At 40.4% G+C, this 17,015-nt stretch overlaps 1 protein-coding gene across 4 annotated transcripts in view; it reads left to right on the forward strand.

The window, feature by feature from the left end:
- The window catches only part of LOC106652567, a 78,661-nt gene that overhangs the window by 57,016 nt on the left and 4,630 nt on the right, over positions 1 to 17,015 (forward strand). For 3 of the 4 annotated variants that reach the window (XM_014371579.2, XM_014371580.2, XM_023459620.1), the window contains 5 exons: positions 2,854 to 5,198; positions 6,125 to 6,566; positions 6,643 to 6,743; positions 8,209 to 16,629; positions 16,698 to 17,005. In XM_014371579.2, coding sequence (XP_014227065.1) covers positions 2,854 to 5,198; positions 6,125 to 6,566; positions 6,643 to 6,743; positions 8,209 to 16,629; positions 16,698 to 17,005 — 11,617 coding nt within the window. The remainder of the gene's footprint in view (positions 1 to 2,853; positions 5,199 to 6,124; positions 6,567 to 6,642; positions 6,744 to 8,208; positions 16,630 to 16,697; positions 17,006 to 17,015) is intronic. The other variant, XM_014371581.2, reaches the window with a different exon arrangement.

Raw genomic sequence — 17,015 nt, forward strand, 5'->3', positions numbered from 1 at the left:
ATTTTTCGGAATTCTTTGTTTGCCTCTGCTGCGCGCACACATGCGTGCTCATCTCTTCCCGCTGCTGTTTTTTTCTTCTCTCTCTCTCTCTCTCTCTCTCTCTCTCTCTCTTCCTTCTTGCTCCTCGGCTCTCTGCATTTGTAAGAGCGCAAGAGTCGTGTACGTATAAGTATACATGTAGACATACCTCGGGCCATGTTAGACTTTAGCCGTCGCCACCGCCACCGCAGCACAAGCCAGGGTGGAGCTCTGCTCCCTCGCTCTTACTCTCGCCGGAATCTCTTCACTCCTTTATATCATGAGAAATAAGTAAAGGAGGAGAGAGAGAGAGAGAGATTCTTTGTTTCGTCCTTTGGATACTTATTGCAACTTTTCAAGCATTATTATGACGATTTGCGCGCGGAGCAGAGTTATTCTCGACGGGCGGGTCCTGAGTAATAATAATTCGTATGCGAGATAAATAAAAAAAGTATCTAAATTATTAAAACATTTTTCGTGATGAATATGTAAACTCGAAATCGTCAGCGACGCATTTTTCCATTACGCGCAATAATTTCGCATTATTCATTTTACTCTCGGCAAAAAATCTACAAATTTCATCCCGTATATAAATGTATTTTTCGCATTTAATTTAACTTCAATGCATACGATGAAGATATTAAACGAAAAATTGTTAAAAAGGAAAAAAAAGTCAAGCGCCCAAGCTTTTTCGAAGTATAAAATTAAAAGTGCTCATAAAAAAGTTATTATGGTACATAACGAATATGAAAATGCTTCATCCCGCCGATATAGAGCTCTTACATGTATATACGGTTTTGAATTACGCCACGAGATTGGTGATTCCATTTGAATAACATTATTCCCCGATCAATGCCAACTAATACAGCCAGCAGGGCTCTCAATTCAAAAGGATAACACAACGTGTGCGATCCTTACGTGCAGTACAGCAAACTTCAAAGAAAAGCTATTTGGTCATCGACAGCCGCGTCGAGCTATTTCGACGCTGCTGCACGTATGTGTGTTGTATTATATATATATGATGTGTGGCCTAGCTTACGCTATATATATAAGGCCAGAGAGCTACGCCCGAAAGAGAGCCACGAATGGCTGCTGCTGCTGCTGCTGCTGCTGCGTGGCATTATATGCACACGAAAATCTGAATCAACACAACTGCGGGAAATTGGTCTGGCGCATTAATTGATATATGGACCTTTGGTTATATATGTGAGGTGTACTCTTCCCGTCCTCATCCTCTCTCTCTCTCTTTCTCTCTCTCTCTCTCGCTCTATCTCTCCATATACATGACTCGTCTGGCTCGAGCTTTTACGCCCGAGCACACGGGTCGATATAGCGAGCGCTGCATTGTCTCTTATGTAATGTATATTCACATGAATACCTGCAGCACAGGCAGAATGTATAAACTTTTACCCTCTCTTTCTCTCTCTCTCTCTAGTTCTCTTCCGTTGTTGCTCAAAGTTTTTTATTTTTTTTTTTCACTTCGTCTCGTAAAAACTGCAGTGGTATTTTTTTTCGCGAATTTTGTTTGTTGAAGTTCATGGTAGTATTTCTATGTTTAAAACTAAATCACAATTACTCCTCTACTTTGCTCTCGGAGTTACTTGCAGTGTATTTTTTTTCTCATGCGCGACAAGCTCTGCAACTTTTCAGTAGAGAGCGCGCAAAACAGTATATTTACCAAAAGCAGCTTTTTATGCGTGCAGTCGAATGTAATTAAACTAAAACTGCAAAATTTCGCCTATTCGTATACAGTACAAGTTCGAAATGATTTCGTGATTTTTAAATAATTGAATGGTTTTTTTGACACATTAAGGAGATCAAAAGCTTTTCAAAAACATAAATTTCCGCTTTTCCATTTCACTTCTTCCACTACAAAATTCATTCTTTAAAGTCCTATATTTTTGCAAAATAGCAACTTCTGAATTCTGACCCAATTGTTATTTCGAAAATTCGCAATGGCTTCGTCTTCCGCAGCGAAAGATACATCAAAGTGCGCTCTGATTTCTTGAATTGGGTATATCCGATTTTGTCGATACACACATCCCCGTGCATGTGTATCTACGGTAGTTGGGCTTTAACAAGAGAGAAAGCTTTGCTCTGGCAGTATAACCGTGTATGTGTGTGCGCTGCAGTACGTACGTTATACATACACCCATAAGCCTTGCCATACATCGCTATTCTCCAATGTATTGCAGTAAAGCTTCCGGCGGATGGACGCGAACGGAGATTTTGCCCGTAAAACACAGTCGAAGAAAATCGATGATGCTCGACTATCGCAGCTGCTAGTGTGTGTGTGTGTGCGTGTGTACTGTGTACACCGTTTCGGATACGAAGCCTAATGTTTCTCGCGCGCGCGCTTTTTGGGCTAGGCTGAAATTACACACCGAGCAACAATCTCAGCGCAGCTTTTTCAAAATTTACAAGCTTTAGTTGAAATTATATGCACTGAATAATCAACAAGGAAAGACTTTGTATGTTCAAGTGTTTCTCAAAAAAAAGTAATATCATTTAAATTTGAAAGTGGATTTATTGGCGATCATTATATATATTGCCACGAGTAAGCCACTTGCAGATTTATATCTGAAGGTACTCGCCATCTAGTTGTGAAGGCTTCAAGTAATATTATTGCTTTTTTTAAAAATTTTATATTCATAACATAATTATAACAGATCAGTCCCCAAAATAATAGCAACTAATGATGTACCATTATGGTATTACATTTATTATGTAATTTTTAGGCATTACAGTTTTCATAAATTTTTCAAATTGATTTTTTAAATCCCTTATTATGAAGAACGTGTCTAATAAAGTTGTTATTTCTTGGTTATTTTGCAGAAGCCGACGTAGCTGTGCGCAAAGCGACCGAGGTGTCCGCAGCTGCTCTCAGCGTCTCGAAGATGGTCGCCTCCACTCACAGTCTCGATGACTTGAGCCGAGTAAGTCAGCAGCCCGCGAGCCCGAGTCAGCAGCAGCAAGCTCACCACCATCCGCATCAGAATCATCATCGACATCAGAATCATCAGCCCTATCAGCACAGCGGCAGTGGTCAGACGCACGGCACGAGTAGCTGCAAGACCGCCGAGGACAAGCGCAGCCGTCTCAGCAACGTGATAGCCAATTTGCGCAAGAAAGTGCCATCGACGGCGCCGCCGCAGCAGCAGCAACAGCCGCAGGAAGCGAAAAAGTCTCAAATCGCCTCGGTTGATGACATTTGCACGACGATGACGGTGTTGAACGGTCCCGAGCCCGTGCCCGTCACGGATCAGCACAAGGAGTCCTCGAAGCTCGACGTGGCGGCAGCAGCTCCGTCGTCGACCAAGGACGAGTCGGGCTCGAACAAGCCGGACGCAGTGGTCGCAACGATGCAGCCCGATCAGAGCGCAGAGGTCAAAGGTACGGAGCTTCAGCAGGAGACGACACCACAAGAAAGCAGCGAAGCTCAGCCAGAGGAGGAGATAAACGAGGTCTGTAAGTCAGTAGTCAGGGACATACTAGATCGTCTTGTTGAAGAATCGGACACGAAGGTCATGCCGCATTCGTTCAAAAGTTCTCCAGAAGCCGAGTCCAAAGAAGAAAAGAAGACAGTGCCGGTGGCAAGTAACGGCCCTGTTTCACCCAAATCGACGACGACGACGACGACGTCGCCGTGTACGGTGGCAAAGACTGGGGTGACAGTGGCAGATCCGAAAAAAATCACGGCCACTGCACTACGTGCTAGTCTACATTGCAGCATACCATTAACGAAGGTGGAAGCATCGTCGTTCAGTAAGCAACTCATGAACGCGCAAAAGGCGGTGAGGAGGCCAGTCGCCTTGTCGAGATTGAGCCCGGCCGCCGTCCAGAAGATCCTCTGCCTCTACTGCGATCGGAATTTCGCCACGATCTCGGTGCGTCAGCGCCACACCGAGCGAATGCACCGGTGCGCCAGCTCGACCACCGGCCGACGCTCCGAGAGGACGTCGCGCCACAGTCACGGCAGCTCCGTTGGCTCTCGCGCGGCCAGCAACAAAGCCCAGCAGCGTCAGACTTGCCTGCACTGCTCCGAGCAGAAGTCGAGCAATCTCGAGGGATTGTTCAAGCACATGGTCGGCAGCCACAGCGACAAGTACCACGGCTGTCTCGTGTGCAGCACGAGGTACGCGAGCCGCGACGCGCTCACCAGACACGTGAGCGAGAGCCACGCAAAACAGCAGCAAGAGGAGGAGGCCTCGAGCAACCAGTTCGACAAGGCCTTTTATCGCAGGATCGTGGGAAATATACAAGAAAATCTCTCGCACTTTATCGACGGCAGGCTGCAGACCAAAGACTCGAACCAACAGCGTCAGTCGGCGACGACGACGACAGCGACGACAACAACTACGAGCGCAGCGGACGAACGTCCTCTGCGAACGGCCAATGAGAGCAGTGGCGGTGGCTCGCCGAGGTACGATCAACTGCCCATCGACATTAGCTTGACGGCCGCGGCGCCGGTTTATGAGCGCGATTATCGGCCCATCGACGCTGACGAAAACTCGAGCGAGAACGCCGATAAGCCCGGAGTCAGTAATACTGCCAAGCAACTGCATCGCAGACGCCTCTCTTTCGAGAAGTTCAACTTCCCGCGCAAATACGACGGGAAAGGTCAATCGACCAGTCCAAACGAGGACCTCGACAGGTTCGATTTGGCGACGCAGTTGAAGTTGCGTAGGCGACAGAAGCTGGCTGGAATTTCAACTGACTCCGACGACTCTAAGGACGATGCCTCGGCTGCGATGGAACAATTTCACACGCACTGGTTCGGCCGATCGGTCGTAATCGGTGGTAACGAGTCAAAATTCAGCGGAGGAGACTTCCAGTGGACTACTTCAGACGTTAGTGAGACAAAAATCAAATTGAACTCTACAGACACAACAGATCGCGAGTCGAAAACAAGTGGAAGGGATTTTTCCTCCTCATCAACGGAAAATTCGGATCGTGTAGTGGAGTCAGTTCAAGTTCAGTGCGATTCTGCAGTGAATGTGTCGATCGAGCCGCCGACTGTGTTTAGTAGTGAGTTTCAAAGTTTCATGAAAGTGCATAGTGGGCCTCCCGGAAGTAATGTAAAAAAGAACATCGAGGAAGATAAACCGATTCACGCTGAACTCTCGGGTGAATGGTCGAGGCCCAGGATTTACATATGCGAGGCCTGTGCTGATAAATACGTGAGTTTTGCTCGATGTTTTACTTATGTGCAAATTTTTCACTGCATAGTTATAATACAAATTTATTTTTAGATAAAAAAATGATAACCCACCATTTTTTAATGTCAAATGAATATGCGGAAAATAAATAGTAGTAATAGTAATCGTTTTACTCACAGTAGTAAATAGTACTCGGCATCGCCTCGGCTGATGAATTACACATTCTCTAAGATTTTCCAGTTTTTCACACCTTAGGTGCCAAGAATATACTATTTTCTAAAAATATTATTACGTACTCTTACGCTTTTATCGTTCAATCGTTATAGTCTTTAATAACCCGTGAAAAATTTGATTACAAGCTGAGAAATCATTTCCTCTGTTTACAATCGTTACATTTCTTAGTTTATATGCGATCTAAATATTTACTATGTGATTCTTTTGATAAACTTATGCGCTTTGTTATCATTCTTGATTTTGAACCATTTCTTTCTTGTGCCTTATCTTTTCGTCATAAAAAAACACTTCAAATCTATGTCATATAGCAATTTCAAATACAACTTTTACATCTACTGTTAATTTTTGATTTTTATAACTACATTATAACATAATTATTATAACATCTTTTGTAGGGTGAGATACTAGACGCAAACATTCAAAAAATTTGAAATTATATTGTAGAATTATATTGTATGCAACAATATGCAGTTTGTTCGCTGTTTTGTTTTTATTTATGCATATATTTTTTGTCAATTCATTGAAGAATTTCCTTATCAAGTTATGTAACGACAACTAAGAGTCATTATTATCTAATTTCGATCATTAAAATGACAACGAAAGTAGTTCGATGATAACAAATTAAGTTTCAGAGTAGTAGTCATTAAAATCTTTTATCTCTATAATTTGTAAAAATCTACGATATTTACAACTATATCGTAATTCGTTCACAGGTGACTTTGAAAGAGCTCGAAGAGCACAAACAAATGGCCCACCCGAACGTCTGGTGCTCGCATTACGAATTCTCCGGGGATCAGCGCGAGTTGTACAAGCACTTGGTCTTCCTGCCGCAGCCTAGCGTGAACAATCCGCTGAACACCTCGCAGATTCGTACGCGACAGCAGAGCACGCTGAGCGAAAAAGTCTGCACCAAGTGCCACAAGCAGTACGCGATCTTGGCGGAGCTGCATCGACATATGCTCGAGTGCGGCGGCGACCAAGTCTGGCTCAGCGGTCTCTTCGGCAACAGCAAGAAAAAGAACAAGTGGCGTCCGTTCGGCAGCCGACGACGACGCAGAGGCATGAAGCGCAACATCGAAAATTCACAGGCGCCCAAGAGCCCGCGCATGAAGCGTCCCAGGGACCATAACGCACCGCGAGTTCGGCCGAGTGATCGTAGGTTTCGCTTTCAAAAACACATGAAGCGGTTGATGTTGTTCTTAATAATTGAACAAAAACGATTGGTTTACAGGTGAAAGCATTCAAAAAATGTTGGCCAATTTGCCAGCTAAAAGGATCACTAGAACAGTCCTTCAAGGCAGTTCTGCCCGATCACAAGGCAGATTACGTAATGTATGTTTGATTTCATATTATATTTTAATTACAACGATTGTTTTAAGAAATTTAAAACAGTAGGGTTAGAGTTTTAATTGCAATATCCATTACGAGAGATTTAAAAAAATCAAATTTCTACTTTGAAATTAACAGATAATCGTTTATAAAATTTTAAGTAATTTCAATTATAAATTGAATATTCGCAGAGAAATAATGCAATTAAACATAAGTTGATTTTTATGTGATATAATTCGCGCTTGAAATTGTAAAATATTAAGTGTCAATTGATTAAACATATGAGATCGTATTTGCACCATTAAGTATATATAGCCGCTGACTGTAATTAAATTTTCACATAGTACACGTTCAAATTCCAGATGTTTTATAAATAAAATATTAATTAAAGAATGAAAATGTTGAAAAAAAGAAAATAAGAAAGTAGGATAATAAGAGCAATATACTTGTTTTACCGGTGACTTTGAATATAGAAGTTATTCATTTTTAGAAAATATTAGAATCCCAATTTACCGGAAACAATAACTATTTTAGTAGCTCCATATTAATTTTAGCACTGTTAGTTCATTATATACTTCAATGAATATGCTAAAATCTAAATTAATTTTCATAACCCGTTAATCAAGCTCGTTACGCGTAGGGTACAATTTTGATAAAATTTATTGTACAATTCTCGTAATTATATTCAATCGTCGTTATTGAACCATGAATAATTAATCATAATAATATCAACACATTGGTATATAAAAATTATATTTATGTATTTATGGTAATGATGATTATACGATACAGTATGACTGTTGTAGAGATCGTGCCCCGCACAAAGCGACTCATCCGATGACAAGTCCACGAGATTAAATAATGTAATCAGATGACTTGTATGTGTCGCGCATGTTTAATAAATTTATTAGCATCACGGTTGCTCCGGGGGAGATATTTTAAGCTTGACCCACAGCCCTTGGGGTCAAATCTGTTTCTAAGATCTTTGTGACATTATCGGTTTTTTTTGCCAAGTTCTTACCCCAAAATGTTTCGCTGATAATGGTCTTGATAAAATTAACGGGTACGCGTCAATACCATAATAGTACTGACACTGCTTAGCTTCCATTATTAATGAATTTAATAATTGTTCATAATAACTATAAAATATTTAATTTATTCAGTCGGTAGTTTTTCCTTTAAATAGTTTGACATCTATTTTAATTCTAAAACTATTTGATCTTGCATAAATTTATAAAATCAAAAATAGTTAAAATTATTTTTAGTAATAAAATTTATACAAGAATTGATTTTTTTAAATACTTTAAATAACTTCGCGATCGTCAATATTTATGAATTGATTTCAATTTAAAAAATAATTTTTAGGAAATAATAATTACTTTTTTCTATACGTTTCCATACAAAAATATAATATGTACCAGTTATAAATGAAATTTTTAAAAAATCAATAAAATATTTTCTCTTCCAGACACAATCAATGTCAGGTACAGATAACTCTGCGGATCGTATATCCAGGAGTAAGGCTGCGTTGCGTAACAAATTGTTGAAGAACGCCAAATCTTTCCAACGGAAGAAAAATCTTCGGGAAGAAAAGCAGCTCGCTCGCGATGAAGAAGACAGAGCGGAAGAAGACGAAGACAGCACAGAGCAAGAAAAAGTTGAAGAAAATACGGAAATCAAAAGCTCTAGATTGCGTGCTTCAACTTCGAAAAATACTTCTTTGCCACAATTGCGAGTTACAACGGGCAGGCTTCGCAATACGACTGTTGAAAAGACACGAATGAAATTGATGACATCAGACAAAAAACGAAAGCTAAATAACATCGATCTTTCTCAGTTGTCACAGAATGCACTAAAGGCCAAATTGCAGCATCGGACGGTTGATGGTAAATTTGCCAAACCTGATGCGACAAGTATTAACACCAGAAGACCGACGAATGATCCGGCGCGGCAACTTACGCGTTCGAAATTGCGAACTGCTGCAAAACTCGCCTGGAAAACACACACTTCGATCCAACGTACCACTCGGCTAAGTGCTGCAAACGCAAATGCAGCCTTGAGTAAACTTGGATCCAAGAAGTCTGCGAGAACGACCTCGACTAGTCGCCGTAGCCTCGAAGAGGATGCGAATAAAAACGAAAAACCCGATGAGGAATCGAGACCAGTTAGTAGAAGTAGGAGATCGAAGAGAGAATCAACGGGCGAAGCTGGTGCTTCGGATAATACCTCTGTACCCGAAGAAGCAAAAGTCAGATCATTAAGGAGAACTTCGGGTGTAGAAACTGAACCAAAGACTAGACGGTCTCTCGCAGAAGCTCTCAAAAAGACAGCCAAGATTATTTTGGAGCCCGTTCCAATAACTTCCGATGAGGGTGAAATTTCTTTAGGCAGGAGAAGAAGCATTTCTAAGGTTACAAAAGCTAAGGAAGTTCAAGAAATCGTTACTGACAAAAAATCAGCTAATGATTCGACAGCAAAGAAAGATTCGAAGCGATCTCAAAAGAAAAATTCGAATAAAAAAGCCGTTAATGAAACCATAGAGTCTGATGCGTCGTTAAACGAAGTAGCGTTACAATTGAAGCTCGAAACAACTCCTGTCAAAAGGAAGTCATTGAGAATAAAGGATAGCGAGGCCAAAGCTGTCGCAGTCGATTCAGTTGATAATTCAGAGAATGTGAAAAAAAGCAGCGAAGATGAAACAATTAAATCGGCTCCAAGTAAAAAGAAGAAGCAAGCTGCGAAGAGCACAGAATACGAGCCACCGATTTCGGGTACTCCGCTCAAAGCTTGTCCGGTACAACCAAAGCATCCAGCGCAAATTAAGATTGATTTTGGACCTGCACCGGAGTCCGTTATCGAAGCTCCAGTCACCACTGAGAATATTGCTCAGATTGCAGCGCCTGAAGTAATCGATGCCACTACTGCGGAAGAAACTAATATTGCAGTGGCATCGGTGAACGAGGCCATTCTTACAGTGGAAAAGAGCTTGCAGAACTCGAATATAGAACATCTTCTTCTCGAATCTTCGAATTCGAATATGGATAGCGGCAAAGAGAATTCCACCGACGCAATTCTAAAATCGAAGGTAGCTAAGCCTAAAAAAATCAAAGGCTCAAGAGGAAAAGTTGTAGGAGCGACAAAGCGTTCATTGAGCAGTGTTATCGGCATTTTGACTGAGGGTGTGAACGTACCAATGGAAAAAATTGATACGACCATCAACGTACTCACGGTCCAGACGAGCATCGGTATGGATGCCAATAATACGGAAAATGCTTGTCAAAGCAGTGGCACGCTCACAGTCGAAAGTAGCAGTGGCGAGAGCACGAGTAAGGCGGCCGAGGCCAATGTCCCCGCACCTCCAGCACTGGTCCAAGCCAACAGCGCGAAAGTCGAAAAACCGGTCAGCGAAACAAAAGTAGAAGAAACACCGGTGACGCTAAAAAGCACTGAAATCAGCGCAGTGGAAGATAAGAGCAATCTGCCAACATCCAGTAGACCGCTTCAAAATGTTCTGGAAAAGATCTCGTCTCCGATCGTTGCTGATCAACCCGCGAACGATATAATTTTAGATTTAACTAGAAGAAAATGCAAGGGGAAGGGATCTTTCTTAGAGAAAATTGTTTCCAAAATCGCAAAGCAGAAAGACGTTTTACTCGATGGTGAAGGCAGTTGTCTCGATCTCACCTCACGACGCAATTCAGATAATACAAATGTGCAAACAAGTAATAGTACAAAAACTGTTGAAACGGCTAAAACTGAAATTTCATTCTACAGAAACACAACTGTGAATTTAGATAATAGCTTAATCGTAAACAAATCTGTAAATAATTTGGAAAGTACTGTTGCGCCAGATATTGGCGAACAGAACAGTTTAGTTAATAAAGCAAGTAGTAATAAGAATGAATATTCTAAAGTTACCGAAAAAACGCTTGATAAATCTAATACTATTAAAGTCGACACACAAAAACTCGAAAAAGAGTTGGATATTAATAAGTCTGTAAATATTATCGAACCTAGCATAGCTGTAGAAAATTTAAGAAATACAAAAGAAACATGTGGTGCAATTGAAAAAATCGATTCTGTGGTCTCTACTGTAAAATTAGAAACCACAATTAATACAAAATCTGAAACTAGCGCTGATATACAGAAAACAGATGAACAAAGTTTAGAGAATGTCTTGCCACAGAAGGACACAATTTTGAACATACCTAATGTTATTGAACAGAAAAAAGAAGAAGAGTTAATCACTCAGATAAATACGCCGATTATTGACAGTACAAAATCGAGCGAGGCAACAGAAAAGCTCGATGAAGTGTCAAAGGAAATAAAATCGGGCAGAAGAAAAATACACAATTCTTTGACAGATTCTGCGATTTCTACCACGTTGGATTCCATATTAGCTACTTTAGAAAAAAGTAACAAGTCAGTTAAAGTAACTAAAAAATCAAACGGCAAAACAACTGCACGAAAAAAGAAAACAGACAAAGTCATACAATCAGAAAATGCGAGTAATGAAAATATTTCTTTGGTTAGCGTAGAAAAATCTCTAAATGTGAGTATAGACTTAAGTGTAGATAATAAAATCGAAAAAGATATCGACAACAGAGAAAGTGCGATTACTTTAGGACCAAATACTAATATAACAGAACAAAATTCAGACAAAGCAGAAACTACAACGACGTCGCCTGATGAAATTGTATCTTCAGTCACTGAACCAAGCTTAAAGATAGAATCAGCAGCACAGCCGAGTGAAACAGTGATTGTTGAAAAAGCAAATGTACAAAATCAAACAGAAAATAAAAATGTCCATAAATCAAAAAAAGGAAAATCGAAGAAAGCTAAAAAGAATGAACAGCCTATCGTTGCAAAGAACGAATCTAGTAAAGCACAACTGTCAAAATCTGCGAAAAAGAACTCGAAAAACGAAAAAAGCATGCTCGAAAGCTCACCTATCGTGTCTCAAGTTGCAGAAGAATCATTTAAAATTCCCGAAACAAGCGAAGTTCCCAAAGCCTCGTCTAAACGCCAAAAAGCTTTATACATTCCTAGTGATTCAGAATCAGAAATATCCGAAAGCGACCAAACTGATATCTCAATTTCTAGCAACGGTTCAACATATCACCCATTGTCCGAATCAGAGGATGAGATCGTACCGAAACGGACCTCTAAGAGATGTAGTCAGCGAATAAAACAGAATACTAAGTCGACAACTTTGAACGCAAGTATTAAAGAAACTGATTTTGAACCATCTGAGCTCACAACGTCCACGCCTCGACGCTCAAGACGTAATGTTAGTTCTGACGTTAGCCGTGATGCTTCCGTTAGTTCAGTTGACGACATAACATTTGAAGATACAATTCCAAAGCAAGCGGAAAATAAAAAAAGTAAAAAAGCAACTTCTACATTAATAGAGAGTTCTAGTGAAATTTTACCGTCCGATGAAGCAGCCAAAGTTGACTTGATTGAAAGCGAGACCGCTGCTGCTGAAAATACTGAAAACATCAAAAATAAAAAATTAAATAACAAAAAAATCAAAAAAATAAATTCAGACGCAGATGATTTGTCTGATTCTACTTTAATTTCAAAAACGTCAGTTTCAGAAAGTGCACCAGAGAAAAGAACATCTTTGAGAAAGAAAAACGAACAGGTTAAACTCACAAGTACTGTCGATGCCTCAGACAGTTCTAATGAAATTACAAATATCAAAGAGAAAACACGAAGCTCACAAAGAACGAAGAAAAACGTCACAATAGCTGAAGATGTAACTGTAAGAGATGAAGTAACTCAGAATTCAGAAATGATCACAGAAAATTCCATCAATGTCGATAATGAAATCAATTTATCTAAAAAAGTTAAGAAAAGTGTGACATTAGCCGATGAGCATACTGTGATTCCCAGTGATAAGGAAACAATTCCAGACAGCTCTGTAAACGAAGAGAATATAATAAAGAAACGTTCATCGAGTCGTAAGTCAAAGACAATTAACTCTCAGGATGGAACTGAAAAATTAAATGATAACGTACTTGAAGACGTTAAAAGTGATAATTCAGGGGACATCCGAAAGAATGTTAAAATTATCAGTGATAATAAATCTGATGAAAAACTAAATAAACGCGTTTCGAATAAAAAGTCAAAAAAATCTGAAACATCTTTGACAAAATCAACCGATGATTTAAGCTCGACGTCAAAGGCTGAGACACAAAAAATTACAGAAGTAAAATCGGTTGTAAATGACAAGAATAATGCGAAAAAGTCAATTCCTAAACAAACATCAAAGAAAAATGTATCATTGGCTGATGAACGTCTCGAACTTCTCAGTGACAATGTCATTCCTGCTATACCAGAAGCTCAACATCAGAAAGCATCTCTAAATATAGAATCGGCACGTGAATCGCTCGTCAAGGAGCCTGTCATCGAGCATAAACGAAACAATAAAACTAAAGAAGAGAGAAAAATCGTTCCACTGAACGAGTTTCTTGAACTTATCGGCAATGCTCACATTATGAAAAAACCCGACCCAAAGAACGATAATAATATAAAAAATAATAAAAAACCGGAACCGCAAGTGAAGTATTTAGATAAAGTTAATGATCAAAAGCAGAAATTTAAGAAACCAGAAACAGCAATTGCCGAAGTAGCCAAAAAGGTATCAGATTCTTCTAAAAATAAAAAGCGCGATTCAAAAAAGAAAGACAAGAAAAAATCGCCATTGGTCGATGAGCCCGTCAAACCGTTTTCCAAAACTTCTGATAATTTAGTATCTACTGCAAGTGATAATCTGAATAAATTGGACAGTAGTGAAAACGATACGAGCAAAGAAAGCAAGCCTATTTTAAAGAAAAAGAGCAAGAAAAGTGCAATTCTTACAGAAGATCAGATTGAAATACCAAGTGCCAGAGGAGTGCCCGCGGAGCCTGAACTCGAGGCAGTTGTTGGTGTTGTCGCTGAGAGTGTTAGCAAATCTCTGAAGCAAGAAGCTTCTGGGGAACCAAACAAAGCAGCCAAAGACACCATTTATACAGAGCGCAAATTAGAAACACAAGAGCTTCCGCAGGAAAACGACAATAACATCCAAGGAAAATCTAAAGATCTTATAGTCGATAAATTGTTGGTTCAAATTAAGAAAAATGATGAAAATACCACAATTTCTGATAAAGAAAAGGAAAATACGGTTTTGGATAAATCTGCATCATCTGAAAAGCAGATTGATAATTCTGATAACGCTAAATCAATCGCTCAAGACACAACACTCGCGAATAAAAAAGATACAAATGATTATTCTCTGGGAACAAAATCTAGCAAAGTTCTCGTTAATGCGAAAAAACCCAAATTGACAAAAGAAGAACAAAAATATTTATGCGATGTTTGCAATACGCTTTTCACTCGCAGAAGCAGTCTGAACAAACATAATACCACTCAGTCGCATATGCTTAAACTCAGGCAAAACAATGCCAATAATAGTTCAAAAATTGATACTACCATTAATTCTGACGATACAAATAATAAACAAAAAGAATTATCTTCGGCAGACGACTCTGATTACGGGGAAAGTAGTAAAAAGATAAACGAAGATGAGCCAGTGAGCTTAATTAAAAACGTTGCGGATGAGCAGCCCATTAATTTAGCCACCAAAATAGACCTTTCAGAGCCTGTCAATCTGTGCATAGACTCAAACAAACGAAAAGTTTGCACAGAAGAAAAAGTAAAAATCGATACTGATAACGCAGTGATACCATTATCCGAGGTCAAACTTCCTCTCAAGTCTCCCGAGGAGGAATTGGAAGACGAAATGCTTGACGAAGAGATTTGTAAAATTACCGAAAATATGAGCCACGAAGAATATGTTCTGACAGACCATGTCAGTCCGGTGGGAACACCTGCAGCCTCGTTACCCGTAGAGGAAGAAAAAATTGAAACTAGCAAAAACACGTCACAGAAAAAAAGCAAAAAGAATAAGAAGAATAAACATCACGTCGAAAAGCTGGTTGAGCTTGATACGTCGTCAAATCAGACTCGCGTCGATGATTCTACTTCAATGGTCGATGAGTCGAGCAACGCTAACGAAGCGATTGAATCTGATACAGAAAATAAAAAGAAAACTAGATCCAAGAGGAGTAGAGACGACGAAGAAGTCAGTACTGTGACTGCTGAAACCAAAAGAGCATGCCGCAGTGGAATAAATTCAAACGTTACTCAGCCCGAAAACTGTCGACCAAGGCGCAATCGAACAAGACCTAGCTATAAAGAAGATGATGACGATGATGACTTCACGAAAAGCTGGAAAAGCGACAAAGATAAGGTAAAAGTTGCTGAAACAGTCAGCACTAGTTCTGAAAAAGAATCGACGCCGAAAAATGCCAACGATGTTGCTTCTTCCTCTACCGAGATCGACAAGCCCCAAAGTTCTAAAAAATCGACTAAAAAATCAAAACCAGATACCAGCGAGTTGGACCCTGTTCTACCTGCTTCAAATTCTGTAAATAGCGAGGTACCGCGCGAGGAAAATACCATCGAAGCGAAATCAGCGGTTGTTGAAGATAATCTTACGCCTGAAGTTAACCGACAATCGTCGCTCAAGCCAAAAAAATCTCAAAACAAACGCAAACCACACGTCAAATCCAGTCATAAACGCTCCGATGAAAAACCCGAAACTCCAGCTGCTGTGAGTCTTGCCGAGCAAGAAATAAACATTCCTCCAATAGTCACGAAACTGGCCATCACTCCGAGCAAAATCGATCTTTCAAATGTCAATGAGAAAACGGCCAGTGAGAGTTGCAATGAGCATCAAGCGGCTCCTTCTATGCTCACCGATTTCGATAGCGACGAAAATTCACTCGACACCAACATGTCCATGGACATTCAAAAGCTCATCGACGATCCAGAAATGACAAGTGAAATCGCCTGTAGTAAAGAGCCTGCCGCAATCAGTTCTCAAAGCGCCAGCGTCGACGTCATGAATTTTGAAAAACCCAGAGACTCGACGTCTGAGATAATTGAAAGTGCCAAAGATACCTCTATTAGCGACGAAACAGGTGCGAATGAAAAGAAACACCTATCCAAAAAGTCACACAGAAAAAAACGCAAAGAGACCAAGATCAGAGCCGAGACCACCACTAGCGATGTTAGCGATACCGAAGACGTGTCCATGATCGAGAAAAACGAAAGACGCGAGCGAAGTAAAAACAAAATCGTCGCCAGCGTGTTCGGCAGAACGGGTGAAAAAGTCAAAGAAGTTCCCAGCAGCCGGCAAACGCGACCAGAGAACAACAGTTCATCGGACAGCGAGTCAGATGAATCGTATGTAGCCCACAGATCACGTCGTGTTCTCAAAAGAAAGAGATCCGAAACTACGAGTCGAAGTCGCCAGAGCAAACTTCGCGCCGAAGAACTAATATCAAAAGCATTTATCGACGACGATGTTCCAGCGCCTGTCGATGAACGCAAATTAAAGCGGACGACGCGAACTTTATCGAAAGAAAAAATTAACGAGACCAGTACGTTGGAAAGTACGCCAGATACTAGTAAAAAGTCGAATAGCTCTTGGAATTTAAGTGGGCGGCGAGTTTTCACTGACTACGCCAACAACGATGGTCAAAGCTCGTCTTCGAGCGACGAGGAGGAGCCTGAAATTAAGCCAAAATATCGTAAAACATCGAGCCATGTGAATTTTGAAAACGAAGCAAGTTCCGCAGCAAACGTTGCCGAGGATAATACCTCGGACGCTAACGAAGCCGATCAACAACCCAATCCATCGTCCACAGTCTCAAAAAATGATGCAGACCTGCTTTACGAATGTTATACAATGTTTGTTCGTCCCGATGTTTCCAACACTCACAATGACCAGGTAAAGGCTGTACCATTCGCCAATCTTCTGTTATCAGTCGATAAGGTAATTTGGCGACTTGGATTTTTTTAGTTTGTAATCATTCATTTTTACTGATTGAAAATTTGTTGCAGCTGCTTGGTGAGCCGGACAACGAAGTACGCGACCGAGCTTACAACTACAAACATCGTCAAAATCAACGTCGAAGTCTGAACATGATCGAAAACTCCGCTCATGGGTCCGATTACCAAAAGGAGAACGATGACAGTCTTGATGTGGCATTTGAATATAATATTAAATTGCGTGATGAAATTGAGTTGCGCATGCGAGAGGGTGATGGTCAAAATCTATTGGCAGCGTCGTCTAGCTTCAAATCCAACGAACAAGAATATGAAAGTGATCAATCGGATAGAGGCAACGACCAACCCAAACCAGAAATGAGGTAAGTTTTT

Source organism: Trichogramma pretiosum, unplaced genomic scaffold (genome assembly GCF_000599845.2).
Source record: "Trichogramma pretiosum strain Unisexual culture from Peru unplaced genomic scaffold, Tpre_2.0 scaffold26, whole genome shotgun sequence".
Lineage (NCBI taxonomy): Eukaryota > Metazoa > Arthropoda > Insecta > Hymenoptera > Trichogrammatidae > Trichogramma > Trichogramma pretiosum.